This window comes from Zonotrichia leucophrys, chromosome 17 (genome assembly GCF_028769735.1).
Source record: "Zonotrichia leucophrys gambelii isolate GWCS_2022_RI chromosome 17, RI_Zleu_2.0, whole genome shotgun sequence".
Classification (NCBI taxonomy): Eukaryota; Metazoa; Chordata; class Aves; order Passeriformes; family Passerellidae; genus Zonotrichia; species Zonotrichia leucophrys.
The window spans coordinates 1,983,046-2,002,459 of NC_088186.1; the positions used below are offsets into that span (position 1 = coordinate 1,983,046).

Here is a 19,414-nt window from a genome sequence, read left to right on the forward strand (position 1 = left end):
GAATGTCACACAGAGCTCACTCATCCCTCTGTATCGGATTGGGAAATTCAGGTAGTGGGGAGGAGGAAAGTGGGAAAGCCCACTGGCTACACCAGGTGCCAGTAGCAAACTCAGAACATCCATTGGTTTGACCACAGCATCCCAGAATTCCCACTTCTTCCTGGTCAAACCACCACACCCTCCGTGGTGGTTGTGTCTGAAGTCTGAGAAAGAACACGATCCTTCAGAGCAATTTACCAGGGAGCATTTTCCATTTTCTGTGAAACACTGTATGTAATAACACATCTGAGAGCGAGTCAGGCATCTCCAAGGGCACTCACAAACAGAAATTTCTAACTTCTTGCATTTCTTATGGAGTTTTCCTCAGCACTGCCAGTGAGTTGTGGTAAATCCAAGGCAGGCAGGCAGGCCACAGACAGCTGTTGTTTTCCTTTGCTCTCTCCATCCTGTAATCAGAGAACTGCCTTGTGCTCTTGAGAGGAGCACTGTACCGAGACAGTGCCACCCTGCAGTGGGTCTCACAAAAAAGGTTTCTATGCCACCAACAATGCCTCCCCTTGCTGCTGGAATTGTGTGGAACAAAGAATGGTTATTGATAAAGAAAGTGGTGGGTAATTCTCCTCTGTCATGGCTGTAACTGAAGAAGTTTTTTGTTATGCTTTTGTGTATGAGAACATTATTAACCAGGATATTTTAGGTGGGCTAAGAACCATCTGCCATTTTGATTCTGAAGTCTGGGAGAACTGTGCATAACCAAGGCAGGAGCAAACCTTTCATTACATCAGGAAGATCCTTCACAAAGAGGCACTGACACTGCACAATCACACAGATGCTGTTCCCATAACTCATCTGCCTGATGTTCTGCATCATGTTCATATCTTATCATGCATTTGTAACATCACTACACAGCTAAACCAAAACTTCTTCACCTGTCCATCAAATACAATTAATGCAAAATGACTTATCCTTTTAGAAACACTGTGTTCAATTAGTTTAATTACTGTTAAATTGTAATGTAAGTCAAATGAAGTCAGCAAAGCTCAGATTTATCTTCAGTCAGGACAAAGGAGTCATGGTGAGCACTGACCCATCAGGTGGGCTCACTGCTGTGTGTATTTGGAAATATTCCTCAGTATTAATGTTAAAGTTCCTGTGGAAAAGGTTCCACTTCCATTCCATACTGCCATTCCCACTAAATACTGACAGAGAGAATCCAGCTGAGCTGCACCTACTGACACCAGAATCACCATGGGCCCAAATGTTCTTCTATCATTAATCAGTTTAATTTGAAGCTTTGAGCTTTGTAGAAGTGCCAGTGGGCTTGGGCTGCCTATTTTACATGAGATGAAGGAACTAGAAAAGATAAAGAAGGAACTAAAAAAAAGACCCTTGACCACAGGAACATTTCTACAGACACCACAAAACTGAAATGGTAAGAGATGAAAGGAGAACTGGGCAACTCAAAAATAAAATACAAGTAAAGGCCAGTTAGTCATCTGTGACCAATCCAGAGTTACGTGATCAACTCCCACAGAAGGGTATTTCAAAGTGGTTCCTGAAAAATCCCTGTTCTCCCTTCTGTCTCTGTCTAGAGAAACTTGAGCAAAGCCAGGAGATGAAGCTGGGGTTCAGGGGGAAAGGACAGACAGACAAACCTGACTTTAGCTACTTTTTATTGTCTGTTTGTGGCCTGACAGTTTAAATTCTGACAGTCTGTCCTGCTTGCTGCTGTCCTCAGGGAAAAGTGTTGCAGATAAAAAATTCCATTCAATCCATGCTCTTCATGAATGCTGATGTGTAATTTAATCATATTTAGGTTTATTTTCTTACAAGGATGCATTCTAAAGAAGGAAGCAGATCCTACAGATCACTCTGTGTAATTTATTTGCAAAGAAGAAAATCCTCAAACCTTCTATCAACTGCATTAACTCAGTCTTTACTTTTCCTGGGGTTTGTGGTACAGAAATAAACCCAAGAGCAGGGCTCACGTGAGCAGAACACTTGGATGCTGTTCCCTCTTGACAGAGGCCTCAGAAAGAGACACGTGGAAAAGGCTCCTCAAGAGGGGACTGACCCAGCAGAAATCCACAGGGAAGGGTGGGGCCACAGAGGAGGATCCCATCCCTGGCAATTTGGGATTGTTACCAATTTAGTGGGTTTTAATTACTGTTGTTAGGTTCTGTCCAGATGTTCACAATGAATGGGCTGAAGTCAGCCTTTTCTCAATAACTGTTGTCGAAAAACTGCTGCAGGCTTTCAAGCACTCACAATAAAGAACCAAAGAAATGCAGATGCTGTTGCTCCATCCTTCTCGCTCATGGCTTCTGTTAACTTTAAACCTTGTAGGAATATTTGAGCAGAGCATATAAAACGATTCAAAAGCAGGAGTTTTGAAGCAAATCTGTATTGCCTTTTACATCACCTCAGAAAGGAAGGCAGTTTTACATAAAATATATTTGGGAATTTCAGTTAAAAACTGAATCTTACTCGCATTTGGATAATGGCTTTTAATTTTGCAGCAGGTAAGAAACATTTTATCCCAAAACTGCTTCTCATTTCTGTTCACAATTAAAATTCCCCACGAGCCAGACTCCAGACTGAAGTGAGCTGAGGCACCACAGTGATTTTCCGAGTTGTTGAGCAATCCTGAGGTGTCTCCATGGGCACTGCAGGGGAAGTGGCACCCTGTGAGTGTGACTGGAGAGCTGCAGAGGGTGAGCAAACCCTCGGGGAGCCTGGATTGGATTCCAGCTTGGATTCCCCCTGGAAAAGGAGCTGCAGCTCCAAGCAGCCACTGCCATGGATGACAGCAATAATTCCCTGTCCCCAGTTCCATCTTGTGGAACAGGGAACCTCACCCTGCCTGACTCTGCCAACACTGAACCACACACAGAGAAATCCTCAATGTATTTTTGTGTGTGATATTTGAACAATTCTGAATCTTAAACCCTCTCATTACAGTGTCTGTGTTAATAGAATAATATTTGGGGCAGTAGCAGGGAAGTGTATTTTTTTCAAGTCAGTAAACCAGACTGCAACTGTGTCTCAACAGTCAGGTCATTTTCCGTTTCAAGACTCCCTCTCGTGGAAATCATTCTCACTGGCTTGTTTTGACCTATTTTCCTAGTAAAAGTCACTCCATATAAGGTTTTGCAAAACTTGAAAAGGATTCTGTTGTAGTGTTGTCTGTTTTAAAGTTAGAACCCTGACAGTAACTGACGGGAGTCCTACATCTGTACTACATTGCCAGCAGATTTTGTATTTTTCTACTGAAAAATACAATTGAATTTAATTTTTGAATCTTTGCTTTTTGTCACTCAGAGATTTATTTATTTAGTGTGTAGATAAAGGGGAAAATAATTCTAATTGTTTTTCACCAGTGCTTTTCACTCTCTGATGTTTCTGCCCAGGTAACAGGGAGTGTTATCTGCTTCTCCCTGGTAGAGGTTGAGTAATAATTAGGGGGTGGCTGATTCATGGAAAGCAGAGGATTCCCTGGGTGTTGCTCAACATGGGAATGGAATTAGTAATGTCACAGTAATGGAGATGGAAAATGCCCATTCTGGAAAATACTTCCACAGAAATGTTATGGCAGTGGGGAAGCTGCAGTTTGAATCTTGGACACTGACACACAGCAGAATCTGATGCTTTCCATAACGTGTGGGACTGAAATAAAATCCTTATTGGGGAAATTTATTGATACACTTTTACATCTCCTGAACCACCGATTTATTTTTTGAATCCCGTGAGCTCTGAAATTTGGGCAGTGTGTTGTGGGTGTAGGTCTTTAGGATCGCATGCCACAAGTGTTTAAAAAGCCGATATAATATATTCAAAGCCCAAATGAACACCTTCGAGCATTTCACGGGACACACCGGATGATGTTACTGGGGACACACGGGGGCTCTGGAGCCCCTCAGAGGTGCCGGACCTCGCTACAGCCCCGTACCTGCGCCGCGCCGGGCTGCTCCGGTTCGCACCATGGCCCGGCGAGCCGGAGCTTCCGGGCGGGTCACTGTTGGCTTCCGTGCCATTTTCCGGTAGAACAGCGCGGAAATCCGGGATTTTCCGCGGTGCCGAGCCCCGCTCCGCCCTGAGGCGCCGCCGCGGCTCCTCCGCCTGAGGGCGCGCGCGCTCCCGCCCGGCCCCGCCCCGGCCCCGCCCCGGCCCCGCCCCAGCACCACTGCGCACGCGCGCTCCCGCCCCGGCCGGCCCCGCCCCGGCCCCGCCCAAGCATCACTGCGCGGGCGCGCTCCCGCCCCTCCCGGCCCCACCCAAGCATCACTGCGCACGCGCGCTCCCGCCCCGGCCGGCCCCGCCCTGCCCCGCCCCTCGCGCTGGCGGGGTGGGCGTGGCCTCGCCGGGCAGCGCCCGCCGTGATTGGCTGCGCCGCGGCGCCCTCGCGCCCACTCTTTGTGCGGCCCCGGCGCCCGTCGAGAGTGGGAGGGGAAACCCCGTGCGAGGGGCGCCGCCATCTTGGCTGCGGGGGTGATGGGGGCGCAGCGGAGCCGCGTCTGAGGCAGCGGAGCGAGCCCGGACCGAGCCGAGCCACACAGCCCGCGGGGCACCGGGCACCGCCCGCACAGCCGCGCTGCACAGCTCCCTGAGCCCCGAGCACAGGTACGGCGGGCCGCCGGCGCCGCCCGCCCGGCCCGGCCCGGCCTGCAGCGCCAGGCCCCGCGCCGGGGCTCCGCCGGGCCGGGCGGAGCGGGGCGGGTCCCGGGCGGCCGCGCTCCGGCCCGGTGCCGCCCCGAGCCGCGGCCCGGCGGGCCCGCAGGGCACCGTGCGGCCCCCAGGGCGCTGCGGGCGGGCCCCGGGGCCGGCGGGGAGGGGAAGGGGCGGCCGGGCCGGCGGGGGGAGGCTGCGGGCAGGCCTAGGCCGCTCTCGGTGTCACCGCCGCCTCCCTCTGCTCCTCGGCACTGCAGCCAACAGCCGGCCCAGGCGATGTTTCTGTGTGTGTGTTTCTGTATCTCCCCCTTACGAGCTGTTGCAGTTGCACGTAGGGTGTGTATGTGTATGTTGTACCGTATATGTGGCTGATGTGCGGCGTTATCTCTACTTTTGTTATATTGACCTGTGCCGTCATGAACTTTGACAGAAAAATAACTTTGAGGGTTGAGGGAAAAGCCACTTCCTATTTGAGAAAGCAGCGAAAGTATTCTAGACTGGGTTTTTTGTCAAAGCTTATTTAGGCTAAACAGGGTGAAATTATTTTATTTCTCCTAATGATTTATTGTCTGTTTGCAGCACACTAAGTATCTACAACATCTATTGGTAGCTTTGTTTTGAATTGGAGCTGTGCTGAATTATCTTTGCACAAAAGCCAGGCAGAGGGGGGTGTCTGCACTGGAGTGGCTCTGCCAGTGCCTCTGGAGGTTGCTCGCTGTGGTTTCTGCTTTGAGATGGGGTAGATCTGTGTTGGGAGGTTTTTCAGAGCCCCTTAGTGAACAGGACTCACTCAGGCTGGCTGTGTCCTAAACCACATCAAACCCCAAGTCACCACATCTTTTTCAGATGTTATCCTGTGGAATGGATTGCCTGGATTGGTTCCTGTCATGGTTTGGACTGAGGGGCCCTTGTGCTTGGGCAGTACTTGCTAATGGGAAGAAAAAACCTTGGGGAATTTAATTACTAAATGTCACAATTTAATCTGGTTTATAAAGGAATTTGCTAGCTTCCTGTAGGGATTGGAAAATGTCGTAAGTCTGAGTGGAAGGAAGAAGTTCCTCTTTTCCATTTTGTGAGTAACAAAAAAAAAAGAGGAGTTCTTATGAAGGACAGCAGTTTGGAAACAAACCTGTTCTACTGGAGGCACTGGGATGTAAAATGTAAATAATACTTTAAAATTACCTGCTCACTCCTGGGCATCTAATGGAACCTGGTTAGATTGATTCTCATTTTGCTGAATCTTCCTGAAACAAGAGGCAGAGCTTAGTTAATGTTTACCTAAAACGTCTGTGACTTGTGTTTCCCTAGGTGGGGACTCCAGAGTTCTGATTTGTTGGAATGACAGAAAACTCTTCTGGTTTTGGATATTCTGTCCCAGACTTGGCTGATATCTCTGGACCTGTTGTGAGCAGACACACAACAGGCTGGAGAGTTGTGTAGGAAGAGGAGAGCAGGAGAAGAGAGGAGATCCAAGTGGATCCAGGGTGGCTGAGGGCAGGGACATGGCAGGAGGTGCTGCAGCTGCTTGGGACAGGCAGGCAGGGATTAGTTCAGCTCTGCTGCTGGGGCGTGGCTGGGGACAATTGAGGTGTGCACAAATAAATGCAGGAAGTTTAGGAAGCAAAATGGAGTAACTTTAATGAGGCAGGATGTGAAACCAGTGGAAGGACAGCCAGGACAAGGTGGGTGTGACTGGAGAGGAAAGTCAGAAAGTGAAGGTAGTGTGTTATGGAGCTTTGATTTAAAAAGAAAAATGAAGTTCTCCTGGAGGAAGGAGAAGTGAAGGCCTTTAGAAGAACCTGCTAGGCCTCAGGCTGGGTTAGGGTGTTTGACATGATGAGGGAACATACCAAATGCATTTCTTCAGGAACAGCCTGGAAAGGGCTCTGCAGGGCTGCAGTCTGAGCCCCAGAGCCTGCAGGTGCTGCCAGGGAAGGAGCAACCAGAGGTGGGAACAGTGAGGAAATGCAAAGTGATCCTGGGCAGAGATCACCTCAGCCAGATCTCCTGCCTTGTGCTGACTGAATGCTTTGGTGAAATCCAAAGGGGAAGCAGGGGAGGGTGACTCTGGAGGAGCTGAGGGATGAGTAAGGAAAGGCCAGCAACAAGTGATGGTGTCACACAGGTGTGAAGGCTGCAGCAGGCTCAGACTCCTCAGGGACCAGGCTCAGCAGGGCTTTGTAAAGCCAAGCCTGCAAAAATGAATAAATGTGCAGAGCAGGGTGGCTGCAGAGCATCATCTTAAAGAGGGCTGAGATGTTGATGTGGCTCAGGAAGACCTGAATGTCCTTGGTGTGTGAAAGCCAGAGAACCACAGAGGAATTTAATTGTAGCAGACCTCATGGCTTGCTGTGGCCAGCAGACCTGTGGGTATTCAGTGCTTGATAACGTTTTGAATTGATAACAGAACTGTTGTTCCCCTCAGTGTGCTGTGGTCTGACAGGTGCCCATCACTGAAGCACTCAGACTGTTTCTGAGGTACCAGTTGAACCACATTGTTCTGTGCTTGACAAAAGTCCTTATCAGGGGAAAAGTGCAATTACCAAATGAAACAATGCTACCCCTCTCCAGCTCCTCCCCCTTCCTTATCAATCTTACTGTTGTCTGTTAATTAACATCCAAGTAATCTGCAGCTTCAACTGTGAGAGCTTTTCCTGCTGCACATCCTTGGAGAAGGGTGCACAGAACACCTGGCTGCCCAGATGGACCCACAAAATACCTTTTGTACCCAGTGCTTCCCTGGCTGCAGAGCTGTGCTTTGCAGGGAACCAGTAACAAAGCTGGGCACTGCTGACTTTGAAGGTGTTGGTTTTTCCCCCAGCTCTCATCCCTGCACATGGACCATCCATCAGCTGATGCTGTGAACCACAACAGTGTCTAATAAACCTCTGCATGCAGGTTCTGGGCTCCTTTCATTACACACCTCCTCTTGTTGAGCATGAAGATATTAAATTTCTTCATGCAAATGATGCCCAGTGAAGAGTTAAAGCTGTGTCCTTGAGCTGGAAGGAACTGCACAGGTCTCACAAAGGCTGCTATGAATTTGGTATTTACACTTATGTTACTGTGATAAAGAATGTTACTGCAGTGTGCCCAGAACAATCTTATCTCAGGAAGTACAGATGTAGCTGATACTTGAAATAAAGCTTTGGTGAGATTTCTAAATATCTGTGTGCTGCTTGTTGATTAGAGGAGGAGATGTAGATGTACTGGTGTCTCATTAAGGTCACCTTAATGTTATTTTTAAAAAGCCTGTAAGAAGAAGTTTGATATATGGGAAATGGATTTGGTGACACTACTCACTGCAAAATTTAATGTAAAACAGAGATGATTGTATAGGCTTTGAAATGAGCATAAATCTGTGCTTGGTGAGATGCTCTGGCCCGTGGCCATCCTGCACTGAAGCCCTGGGCTCCAGGGCAGCCTTACCTGGAGAGAGGAGCCAGCACTGAGCTGGCAGCCTGGCCTGGCAGCTCCCAGACTAAACTTCTGCTTTCTGTTAACTGTAAACTCACGGCTGGTTAGCTTTGATGTCACAGTGCCAGCATGGCTGAGCTGAGCTCTGGGTGTTTATGTGCAGCTTTCTCAGCCCTGCAGCTCCTGCTCTCCCAAGAGGAAAGGAGCCCCATCCCCCCGTTGGAATCACTGAGATTCACGTGTCTGGAGCAGAGAGGGTGGAGGCAGAACTCCAGTTCCTGCAGATGGGTGATGCCTCTCAGGGCACCAGCCCCTTGCATTGGCATGTAGCTGATAGTTCAGAATTCTCTGACCCCTCCTGTGCCCTGCTCTTGTCTGGACTTCCTCCTTTCGTCTGCAGTAAATGCTGAGGTGGTCACTTTTCCAAGGCTGAATTCTCAGCAGGGTTTCTGTGTTCAGTTGGTTGCAGTTTTTGTTTTCTCCTTCAGCACAGAGTCCTTGTGGAATATCACTTCTATTCCAAGATCTCAGTACAGTTTGAATTCCTGCTAATCCTTATTGGAATTTGAGTGTTTAAAAGTTTGTTATTTGGTTGTTTTAGTATTGGGTTTTTACTTGATTTTTTTTTTATTTAAAGGAATCATCTGTTCTCCAGAAAATACTCCTGACCTTTACTAATGGTTTGGAGTATTTCAGAATCTTTTCTGTAATGTGACCCTTGGAATAAATGTAATACCAGTAGTTTTTTAATATTGAAATAGCATAGTAAAGACTTTATTCCTTAGAGGGCATACTGAAAATGATCATATCTCAGCAAGCAGAAACAGCCTGGCAAACAGAGCTGTACATTTAGCAATGCAGATCTAGATGAGACTCACTTCAGATTCAGATTGTGACAGAGACTGCACAGTTTGTCCATGCTTTAAAAAAAATTCCTCCTCACTTTGCAGACTTGGATTGCAGGGTGCATTTCCCTCCTGGCTGGAACAGCAGAGCAGTTCAGCACTGTTTACCACACAGTGATATCCTGAAGTCAGGTGCTCAGAAACACGAAACTTGCCTGTGTTTGCAGTGCTTGGCACTCCTTGGCCTCCTGCTCTTGGGAAGAGGAGAGGGCACAGAGGCTGCTGCAGATTTCTTGGCCACTCAGGTGCTTGGTCCCCTGGCTTGGAGCTCCTGGTGCTGCTGCTTGGTGGGGCTGTTAACAGCATCAGGCACTGGGTATTCCCATGCTCAGATTGCACAGGAACCTTTGGTGCACAGTGGTGCTCTTGGTGTCTCAGGGCTGTAACAGCCAGCTGCCTTTGTGGGAAACAGGGCACTTCCTGCTCTCCTCCTGAAGTACCTGCATGTATAAATCAGCTTGTCCAAGCTTTCTTTTGTACTTCCAGTTACCCCCAGCTTGGCCCTGGAGCTGAGCTGTGAGCGTGGTGCTCCTGCCCTGCCCACACAGGAGGTGCCAGGGAAGGGTCCTGCAGGAACTGGTGCTTTGTGTGCCCAGTTTACTGTGCTGGGGAAGAAAAAGAACATAATGTGTGAAGATGTTCAGGAAACTTGAAGGACTGGATGTTTCCACAGTGACACATTCCTGTGGAACTCAATATGGAGCAGTGACTTGTCTTTATTTACTGCTGTTGAAAATAACCATTCACGTGTTGGAGCTGGTACTGTAATTCTGGAACCTTCCAGGAAATAAAGCAATAAAGCTGCTGGCTTGTTTGCTGAATTAGTGTCCAAATTTGTCAGTTTATTTCCTATCTTGGAATGAACTTGGTTCAGTGAAGAGTGTGTGTCTCTGTTGGATTTAGCAGAGGTGCTTTGTGTTCTGCTGGGACAGAAGGAGCCAGGGGTGTTTCCATGTCCTGAGGGCACACGAGGTGCACGGCCTGGCACTCTGCAACCCTCTGAGCTGCTCTGGGAGTGTTCCCCTCCCAGCTCTAGATAAGCATGTTTGCCTCAAATCTCAGTGCTGGGAAGCAGAGGCTGCTGGCTCTGTGCTGGGAATGAGATTTGTGCATCTTTCCTACGACTGCAGCTCACTGAGGGGGATTCATTGTGCTGCAGGGAACAGTGCTGTGCTTTTGAGAAAGTCCCAGGCCTGGAAGCTTACCTCTGTATTTCTTTGCAGTATTGGTTTCATTTGTCATGTGAATGACACATGACCTAATGAAAATCTTTCTAGGCTCCAGCAGTGTTCCTTGTAAGGAGCACCATGTGTTTGTAATGGCTGGCTATCTGCCCTGCAGGAGCAGCAAGGGAAGTGCTGGATTCCTGCTAGAAATTTTCCATTTGCTTAACTGAGCAGTGGATCCAGTTTAACTTCAAGCCTGGGACCAAAGCAGGCATTTCCCATCTCCAATGTTACCTGGCAACATCTGGCCCTTACAGATGTGTAATCCTGGCTAACTGATGTGTGAGTTAGCAAGTCAGCTTTCACTCCTTGCAGATTTAAACAGCCAAAGCCAGCTCTGATTCCCTCCACATTTAGGAAAATTCTGGAATATTACAAGTATTTTGACTGCCTTTTAAAAAAGAGAAACTGCTCAGCAGCCTGGCTGTAGCACTGCTGAGCTGACAAAGCCACAGAGATGTTAACCAACTTCCTGAACATCTGATTTGTGGCTTACAGCACTTTCTGACATGGACAGGCAGCACCCCAGGCCCACTTAAGGCTACTACAGCATTCTTTTAAATCTGAGCTGTTCTGCAAGCTGCACTGCTTCCTTTGTTCTGTTGGAAGTCTCAGAAGTGTAAGGTAATAGTTCCAACTTGCTGGTTTTGTTAAATCTCTCCAGGTTTTGGCTGGAGTCAGATTTTATTTTGGGTTGATCCCTCAGCTCCTTGGCGGGTGAGTGCTGGTCTGGCAGTGACAGAGCAAGGAGGGACTGAGCTTTTCAACAGCTTTAAATCCTTCTGGACAAAATTGATAATCTGTGTTTCTGCTTGGAGGCCTTGCTGCCAGGGGCTCAGAGCAAGCAGTGTGGGAGCTGTGCCATCAATTCAGTGACACTGGGGAGCTGCACAGATTGGAACTGTGAATGAAAGGGTGGCTGGGGGAGAGAGGAAGGGTTTTTTGTTTATATGAACTGAACTGAATTATTTGGGTTGCCTTGAGAGAACAAGTATCGGTTCTGACATGTTCTCTTTTTTATTTTAGTGCCACAATGGCAACTGCACCTTACAACTATTCCTACATCTTTAAGTACATCATTATTGGTAAGTAGCAGTGGGCTCACACCTGTGGATGCTCTGTGGGTACAGAGGAGCTGTGGCTGTGCTTTCAGTCTGTGCTTGTCCCACCTCAGTCCCCCAGGTCACCACACTTCTCTACAGCTTCAGCATTTACTGGAGCATTTTGCATCATTCATCTCAGAGGTTTTAGAATTTATGTTGAAGGCACAAGTGCTGATTGGAAACCATTGCATGAGGCTCATAAACCTCTGTCAGGCTGTATTTTTGTGTTTAAATGTTGCTTTTAGCTGCAGCTTCCTTGGCTGCTTAGTCAGGGACTCTAAGGGATTGCATTCATTGCTGTCCTGGAAGAACTGGTCTTGCTGTTAATTGTTTAATTGTTAATGACCTTGTGTAGGTGTAAATGATCTGCAGGTTTAAGTCAGGCTGCTTGACAGCCTCAGCCTCTGGAAGAGTTGGTTCTTAAAAGCTCTTGCTGTGTCTCACTCTTGGCATTGTGCAAGAGCATCAGTGGAAATAAAGCAATTTCTTGAGGTGTTCTGGATGGTTGTCAGTATTTTGATGTTCTTACCACAGTAAGACAGGAGCAAACACCAAGTATATTTTACATTTCAGTTTCTTCAGCTGTACTTTTTATAACCTTGTGAAATGAATTATAAAATCAGTAATACAAATTAACTGTTTCATGAGTGATCTGCTCCTGCTTGCGAGCTGTATCTGCAGCCAAAGCTTCAGTGGCAAGTTGATAAATTCAAGGCTATAGCCAGGGATAGAACAGTGCCCATCTGACCTGAGAAATGAATGTCTCTGTACCATTTGTTATGTGGGAGGAAGAAAATGTGCTTGTTGCAACAATGATTTAACTATTCTTTCTGTAACAGGGGACATGGGTGTAGGAAAGTCCTGTTTGCTTCATCAATTCACAGAAAAGAAGTGTGAGTATTTCAGTTGATGATATTTATTCTAACTGGCATTTCCATCCCTTTTCCCTGCCTGTTTCCACCATGCATGAGCTCAGTTTGGTCTCTCTTACTCTCTGTCAGTTTGGATTGTACTGGGTCACATTTCTGGTTTGACTTCAGCAGATGCAGAAACAAATATTGATGTAATTATGGCACAATGCTCCAGCCAGTCCTGCCTGTGAGGACTGGGAGGACTGGATCTGATTTTACAGCTTTTCTGTGGATTTTGATATGGACAAAGAAAAATGTAGTGTCTGAGCTTTGTTTGCTTTCAATATTGGTGTAGCTTGATCACCAGCAGTTGAGTTTTTAGTGCTGTTAAGGAGCTCAAAAGGAAAAAAAAGAAATAATTTTCCTTAGAGTTCTGGTTTGCAGCCTTAAGCAGCCCTGCAGGACTTGGCCTGCCCTGGGTGATGGTGTTGAGGGTTTGCTGCAGTCTCTCTCAGCTGAAACATTTCCTCATGTTTTATCATGGCTAATGAAGAATCAGGTTCAGTTCCTGCTGCTGGGCTGTGCAGCAGCTGCTCCCTCACTCAGTCACTCTGGAGCTGTTCCTGTGCAGGCATCACCATGTGCTGCTTCAGATGAGCTAACAAGTGGGTAGGAGCTGCAGTTCAAATATTTGTTTTCCACTAGAAACAGCAACTCCTGACTGCTGTTTTTAATGAAAATGCACTATCAGCCAGTTATTTAAAAGCCATTTTGCACATGGTCAGACTGTCCATGAGGAGAAAGTTCTGTCAGCACCAAGCCAAACCAAAGTGATGTGCCAAACACCTCTGCTGTGACACTGCCCCTGACTCTAGGTGGCCTGAATAGCTCCTCATCCTCTCTGTATTTTCTTGATCTTCCTCAGAGATGAGCTTATTAACATGCATTTATCACAACTGGAAAGTTGCCTTTTTGGATTTGATTTGGTGTGTTTGTAGCTGCTCATGAAACTGGGATTTTCTTGGACAGTCATGCTACTGCCCTGTCTGAACCACCTTGGGTGTTTGTATTTGAAAATGTGACAGACTTTTTAACTGCATCTTTCTTGGTAATTCCCTAAAAATTCTTTTCCTACTGCATTAAAATAGTTAACCTTCTGCAAGGATAGACTGGCAGTCAGCTGACTTGGTACCTTCTGATATGTATGGCCAAAGAGCAGCAGAGAAGGCAAGGAATTTTATAACTGTTCTTAAAACTAACAGCAGCTCAGGAAATGGAGCACTTTGTTTCTGGTTAAGTGATGCAGTTTGGGAACTGTAGCTGTAAAAATGCTTTTTTAGAGATTGAAAATCTAGTAAAGATAACTGAAAACGTGTGGTAGTCATATTTTTACAGCAAGGAAACCTTGTCCTAGATCTGATCTTTGCTCTTCTTTTTCATGACAGTTATGGCAGACTGTCCCCACACAATCGGTGTTGAATTTGGCACAAGAATAATTGAAGTTAGTGGCCAAAAAATTAAACTACAGATTTGGGATACAGCAGGACAAGAGAGATTCAGGGCTGTCACACGAAGCTACTACAGAGGAGCAGCAGGAGCTCTCATGGTCTACGACATCACCAGGTAAGGGCAGCAGAGCTCTGGCTGTGCTGCTGAGCTTGGGGTGCACAGCCCTGTGGGGTCTGTCTGTCTGTCTGTCTGTGCCTTGCTGTGTGTGTCTGTGCATCCTGCCTGCCACACCTTGCCTAAACACCCAGTGGTTAAAGGGCTGCAGATGAGGCAGGGAATGATGTGAGTGGCTTTTCTTGGGAAATCTCCCTGCTGCTGGGCCTGGGGAGTTTGCATTGCAGGCTGAGACTGCCTGTGTGCTGAAGTGTTTTAAAGACCTGGCTCTGCCCCCAGAACCTGCTGTTCAGGAGGGGATGCTGCTGCTGTGGGGGCACTGGCAGGGCTGCAGGGCTGCCCCTGGGCTGTGGGCAGAGAGCCTGAGCTGAGCCTCCTCCCCACAGCCCAGCCCTGCACAGCAGCCACCCTGCCCTGCCTTCTCCAGAGCTGGCAGCTAAGGATGCTGCTCAAACAACAATGCATCTGATGCAACATGAAATACTTTTGCTTTCACACCTCTTTCATCTTCCTCTGGGGCTGTTCTTGATATTCTTCAGGCACCTCTTTGTTTTTTCCTGCATATGTAGATGTATTTCCTGTTTGTGTAAATCTTGAGTAAAACATGACCTTGTGCAGTTTGTTACTGAAGTGCTGTCCTGCTGCACTGTGTTCTCTAAGAGTATTTGACAGGAAACCTTTAACATGTTCTATTGAAAACTGCACCAGCCTGGTGTGTGTGCAGAGCTTGGTGAGCAGTGGGAACTGGTCTGGCTTTCCACTGGCAGTGTAAGAGCTGCTCCAGGGGTTTAAAGCTGATTTGAATTTGTGGTCTGAGTCCACACTGCTGCTGCTTTGTCTGTCTTGAGGTGGGGAGAAGAGCAGGGATGATGGATGTTGCTGTGTTTGGATGCTGACTGTGCTGTTGGCACCTAAATATTTTATAAAAGGCTAAAAGTGTTCTCTCTTGATTCTTTGCAGAAGAAGTACATATAATCACTTAAGCAGCTGGCTGACAGATGCAAGGAACCTCACCAATCCAAATACTGTAAGTTGGACTTGATTTAGCTTAAAAGCAAGGTTGCTTCTCCAAAGCACTGCAGTGGTCTCTGCAAGAGCTGCTGTGTTTCTGCACTGCTCCTGTCCCCACTTGCAGCATGGAGTGATTCCCTTCCCTCCTGCAGCAAAAGGGCTTCCTCCAAAGTCTTCTTGTGCCACTCACCTTTCAGGGTCTGGTTGAAGCAGTTGGAGACAAAATTGGGGTGAAATCTGGACCGGCCTTGACTTGTGTTACTCCTCCATGCTTTGTTATTACAGTGGTTTTAGACAGTCACTGTGGTGAGAGAAGGACGAGAATCTTGTTTCTTGATTAGAAGGCTGGATTTATTGATATAAGATATATAATACATTAAAACTATACTAAAAAGAATAAGAGAAGTTGCAGAGAGCAGCTATGCTAAGAATAGAATAGAAAGAATGAATAACAAAGTTCTGTGTCTAGGGAATCTGTTTCTGAGTTGCTCCTGTGATTGGCTTTTAATGGTACACATTCAAGATGAGTTAATCACAGGGATACTTGCTACATTTCACAGCAGCTGATAACAATTTGTTTACATTCTTCTTCTGGGGTTCTTTGCTTCTTAGAAGAAGGACAAATCTTAAAGAAAGGATTTCTATGAAGAAATGTCTGTGACACTTTGTGTCAGTAATGAGGTGAATGCTGTCCTGAGGCTGGAATGCAGATTGGATCTCCAGCAAAAGCTGACCAGGTTTTGTGGAGGAAGATCCTTCCATAGCACAGAGCTGTTGTTCTTCAGCCTGTTCCTGAATGCCTCTAAAATACTTCAGCACCAAACTGATGGGAAAACTCTAAAGATTCTGGCTGGTGATTAAACAAATACAAGAAATGGCTCTCATGAGTAAAGAGCAGCTCTTTAGGACCTCATCTCATGAGAACACCCTCAAGCCTTGGAAAGGGACAGCTGGAGATGCTGTTCCTGCTTTCCCAGAGTGGGAATGCTAGAGCAGAGTTCTCCTGAAGGCTTCTGCAGATAATCTGCTCTGCCTGTTTCCCTTTGGGTTTTTAGAAAGTCTCATTAATAATGAAAGTGGCAGTGAAAAGGCTCCTAAGCTTTTTCCCAGACTAACTTTTTCTCTCCTGACCCAGGTGATAATCCTCATAGGAAACAAAGCAGACCTGGAAGCACAGAGGGATGTTACATATGAAGAAGCCAAACAATTTGCTGAAGAAAATGGTGTGTGTTTTTTCTCTTGAGCTGGTACTTTCCTACAAGATAGTGATGTTAAAGTGAATCCTCAGCATGGGTAGCTGCAAGCTTACACTTCCAGAGTGATGGAATTGTGTGTACAAACTCTTGCTGTGCCTCAGGCACTTTGATAACTCTGTGTAGTTCTAGAAGTCAGCTTGTGTTGATCCTTAATATAGTCACAAAAGCTAAAATAGTGTCCTGCATGCAATGGGAAGGCCGTGGTGTGTCTGACTTTGGGCTCTCTGAGGTGTGTTGTGCACTGACTGTTAAACCTCTGTCTCTGAACAGGTTTATTGTTCCTTGAAGCAAGTGCAAAAACGTAAGTGACTTTTGGCTGTGGTGATGCTCAGATTGGTCTGTTTGTTGTGACTTGAAAGTAACTTGGAACTGAGAGCTCTGGCTGCATTTCAGGCAAAGACTGGTTGAATTCAAATGAACTGATTTGGATTTCAGGCCTTATTTGAGTGTGCAATGTGTTCAGTGTGTAAAGGGTCCTTTCCCCTGGCTGTTCAGAGCTGCAGCTTTGCTCTGTAGGCAGTGACAGCCCCTGCAGTAACTGAAGAATTGCTGTGCCATGCTTGGGGCTCCTGTGTCACTGGGGATCCCCAGGGCCACCAGGAAATGTGGCTCCCACTGGCACCTGTCAGAACAGAACTTTGTAACAAAGAGAGGTTCTGATCCATAGCGGCTCCCTTGGCTTTAAGCCTCTGTCACAAAGACAGGTTCTGATCCATAGTGGCTCCCTTGGCTTTAAGCCTCTGTCACAAAGACAGGTTCTGATCCATAGTGGCTCCCTTGGCTTTAAGCCTCTGTCAGAGCTGTCCTGTGCACGTGGCTTGATGCCTTGGCTTATTTTTGTTCCTCAGTTCTTTGGCACAAATTCCCTATTCCTGCTGCTCCTGATAGGGGTTGCCCTGTGCCAGGGCTGGGCTGTTGGGCTGAGGAGGAGGGCACAGCGCCTGCCCAGCTCCCTCTGGCAGCAGCACTGCAGCTCAGTAACTCCTGCTGCTCTCTTGCAGTGGAGAGAACGTGGAGGACGCGTTCCTGGAGGCTGCCAAGAAAATCTACCAGAACATCCAAGACGGGAGCCTGGACCTGAACGCGGCCGAGTCGGGCGTGCAGCACAAACCGTCAGCCCCGCAGGGCGGGCGGCTAACGAGCGAACCCCAGCCCCAGAGAGAAGGCTGTGGCTGCTAGTGACCCCTCCGTGCTCCTCCTGACCCCTCACCTCTGGCTCTAGGGAGTGGTGCTTTTTTGACCGCTTCCCCATCTTCTGTACATCTTACCGGGTTTAATTCAAACTCTGAGACAAGTTTAACACAGTACTAAACTGCTAAACAACTTTAGATGTAATCAGGTTATCAAAGGCAAGTAGAGTAATAAAACCTCTCCTGCATGGTAAATCTAGAAGTTTTTTTTTTTCCTTGATTGTCCTTGTGATAGTGTCACCGATACATAATTTAAACTGAGCACTGATGCTGGACTCCTGATTTTACACTTTTGCAGGGCTTTGTCTTGTATGGTTTATTTTATGGTTCTTTGGCCTTTCTTCCCCACCTCTAACTGTTCGAGCTGTCAGTAGTAAAGGATAAGTTTTTGCTGTGAAATGACTTCTGATGGTAGCGAGGGGCTCTGTAATGATGTGCTTTTGTTGGAAGAATTCCCTGTGGGATGTGCTGGGGTCGGGGTGGCGCAGGGAAGCGATCTGTTCATTCTTGTGCTCAATAGCTTTATGTCATTCTTTTGCCACTTTTATCCTTTACCTTTGTTAACAGAACGTAAATATGTATAAAATTTGAAGGAACTGAGCTAACAGTTAAATACATCCTGTGTATATGATTTTAATGAAGAAAACGATGCCTGGCATTAGAGCAGTGTGTAAGAACCCCCCGTTTGTACAGTGTGAGCTCTCTGCGCCCCCGTGGCAGCACAGCCCAGCTGCTGGGTGTCACCTGCAGGGTCCCCACGGTGCTGGGGACACAGACACTAACACTGGTGGGGTGTGGCTCTCGTTGTGCCCTGTGCAATGCTCCCTGTGCACTCAGCAGTGCTCTGCCTGCTTCTCTTTGGCGTTCTCGGGCTTCAGCCGTGGCCGGGCTCTCGCACACCTCCCGCTTTTGTACCTGTAACTTTGGGACTGGGCAGAGGCTGAACTGGACAGTTGGAACAACGTGTGCTCTCTAGGGATTTTTAACTACTCTTGTATTTTTTAACAGTGCTGTGTGAGGGGTTTTTTTTTAAGGGTTTTGCTTCAAGCTTTCAAGTCCATCCTTCCTGGGGTGCCACAGCCTGGCCTGTGTGAGGGGGTGTCACGTGGTGACCCTGCCTGGGGGGGTGTTGCTGCACTCCTGTGGGGTTTTACTGTGGCTCCTTGTGCAGCTTCACTTGGAAAATATCACAAGGTTTTAAAATGGAAGGGGGTAGGTGCTTAACCACAATCCTGTGTCCCACTTCAGGCTTACTGCAGCGTTTCAAATACAAAGTAGTCTGAAAATCCCTCCCTAGACACTAAAACTCTACAATGTTCAGACTTGTAAGTAACCAGTGGTACCAGAGTATTGTACAGTCAATGTTAAATAAAAGCCAAAACTGGAATGTGCAGACAATAGGATTTGGGTAACTCGTGTGCTGTCCCTTTGTTTGTCTGGTTAGTCCATTTTTAACTCCTGTTCCTCAGTAGATGGGTATGTTCAAGATCTCCAGCTCCTGCATCCTGCTTAACCCAAGGCTGCACCAGGGTTTGCCCAGGGACCACGACCTGCTGCTGATGTGAAGTCAGTGTTGTAATGACTACAGCTTGTTGAGGTGCAATACCTGTACTCCCAGAGTAAGTTACAGTAGGTCTCATTGTTTCTGTCACAGAAAGGATCTGTTTGGACTGCTGTACTCCTCATTTGATGTAACAATGCTATTAATCTAAATATTTGTAAATAAAGTACCTGTATCTAGATAAACCTCCCTGCTGTGTGTTACTTGTGCTGAGGGTGGGACCTGAGGGGAGAGAGCTCCTTGGAGTGCTGGATTTGTGCTCAGCCTTCACCCTGGGCCCTTCCCAGAGGAATCTGCCCGTGGCTCCCAGAGCTGCTCTCAAAGGGAAGCAGGGCTGGGTGTGTTTGTTCCCACTGAACTCTGACAATGGCTGCATAGAAAATGTTATCTTTGAAGAGAAAGGGCAAGACTGATGCCAAAGCCCATCCCTGGGAAAGGGTGGGGGGGGCTGGGACAATCCCAGCTCAGCCACTGGCTGTGCCTTGTCCTGCTGCCTCAAGGATTTACAAAGTGGCTTTTCCTCTCTAAGTAGGGAGTAAGTTGATTGTAATTTTGTTGAGAAGCCATTGTCTGTATCCTCCTGGCTCAGCCAAGCCTGGGGAG

General features: G+C 47.3%; 1 protein-coding gene across 1 annotated transcript; it reads left to right on the top strand.

Moving 5' to 3' along the window:
• The first annotated feature begins 4,409 nt into the window (after positions 1-4,409).
• RAB14 (RAB14, member RAS oncogene family) lies at positions 4,410-18,996 on the top strand. The gene is made up of 8 exons (XM_064727473.1): positions 4,410-4,620; positions 11,243-11,301; positions 12,159-12,212; positions 13,616-13,793; positions 14,754-14,820; positions 15,940-16,027; positions 16,331-16,361; positions 17,062-18,996. The coding sequence occupies exons 2-8, from the start codon at positions 11,250-11,252 to the stop codon at positions 17,237-17,239; spliced, it is 648 nt and encodes a 215-aa protein (XP_064583543.1). The 5' UTR covers positions 4,410-4,620; positions 11,243-11,249; the 3' UTR covers positions 17,240-18,996.
• The last annotated feature ends 418 nt before the right edge of the window (positions 18,997-19,414 follow it).

Bases quoted from the DNA above. Each gene is read 5' to 3' on its own strand.
- RAB14 (XM_064727473.1), top strand. From the start codon at position 11,250: ATGGCAACTGCACCTTACAACTATTCCTACATCTTTAAGTACATCATT. The intron at 14,821-15,939 runs GTAAGTTGGACT...CTCCTGACCCAG, and splicing joins ACCTCACCAATCCAAATACT to GTGATAATCCTCATAGGAAA. The intron at 16,362-17,061 runs GTAAGTGACTTT...GCTCTCTTGCAG, and splicing joins CTTGAAGCAAGTGCAAAAAC to TGGAGAGAACGTGGAGGACG.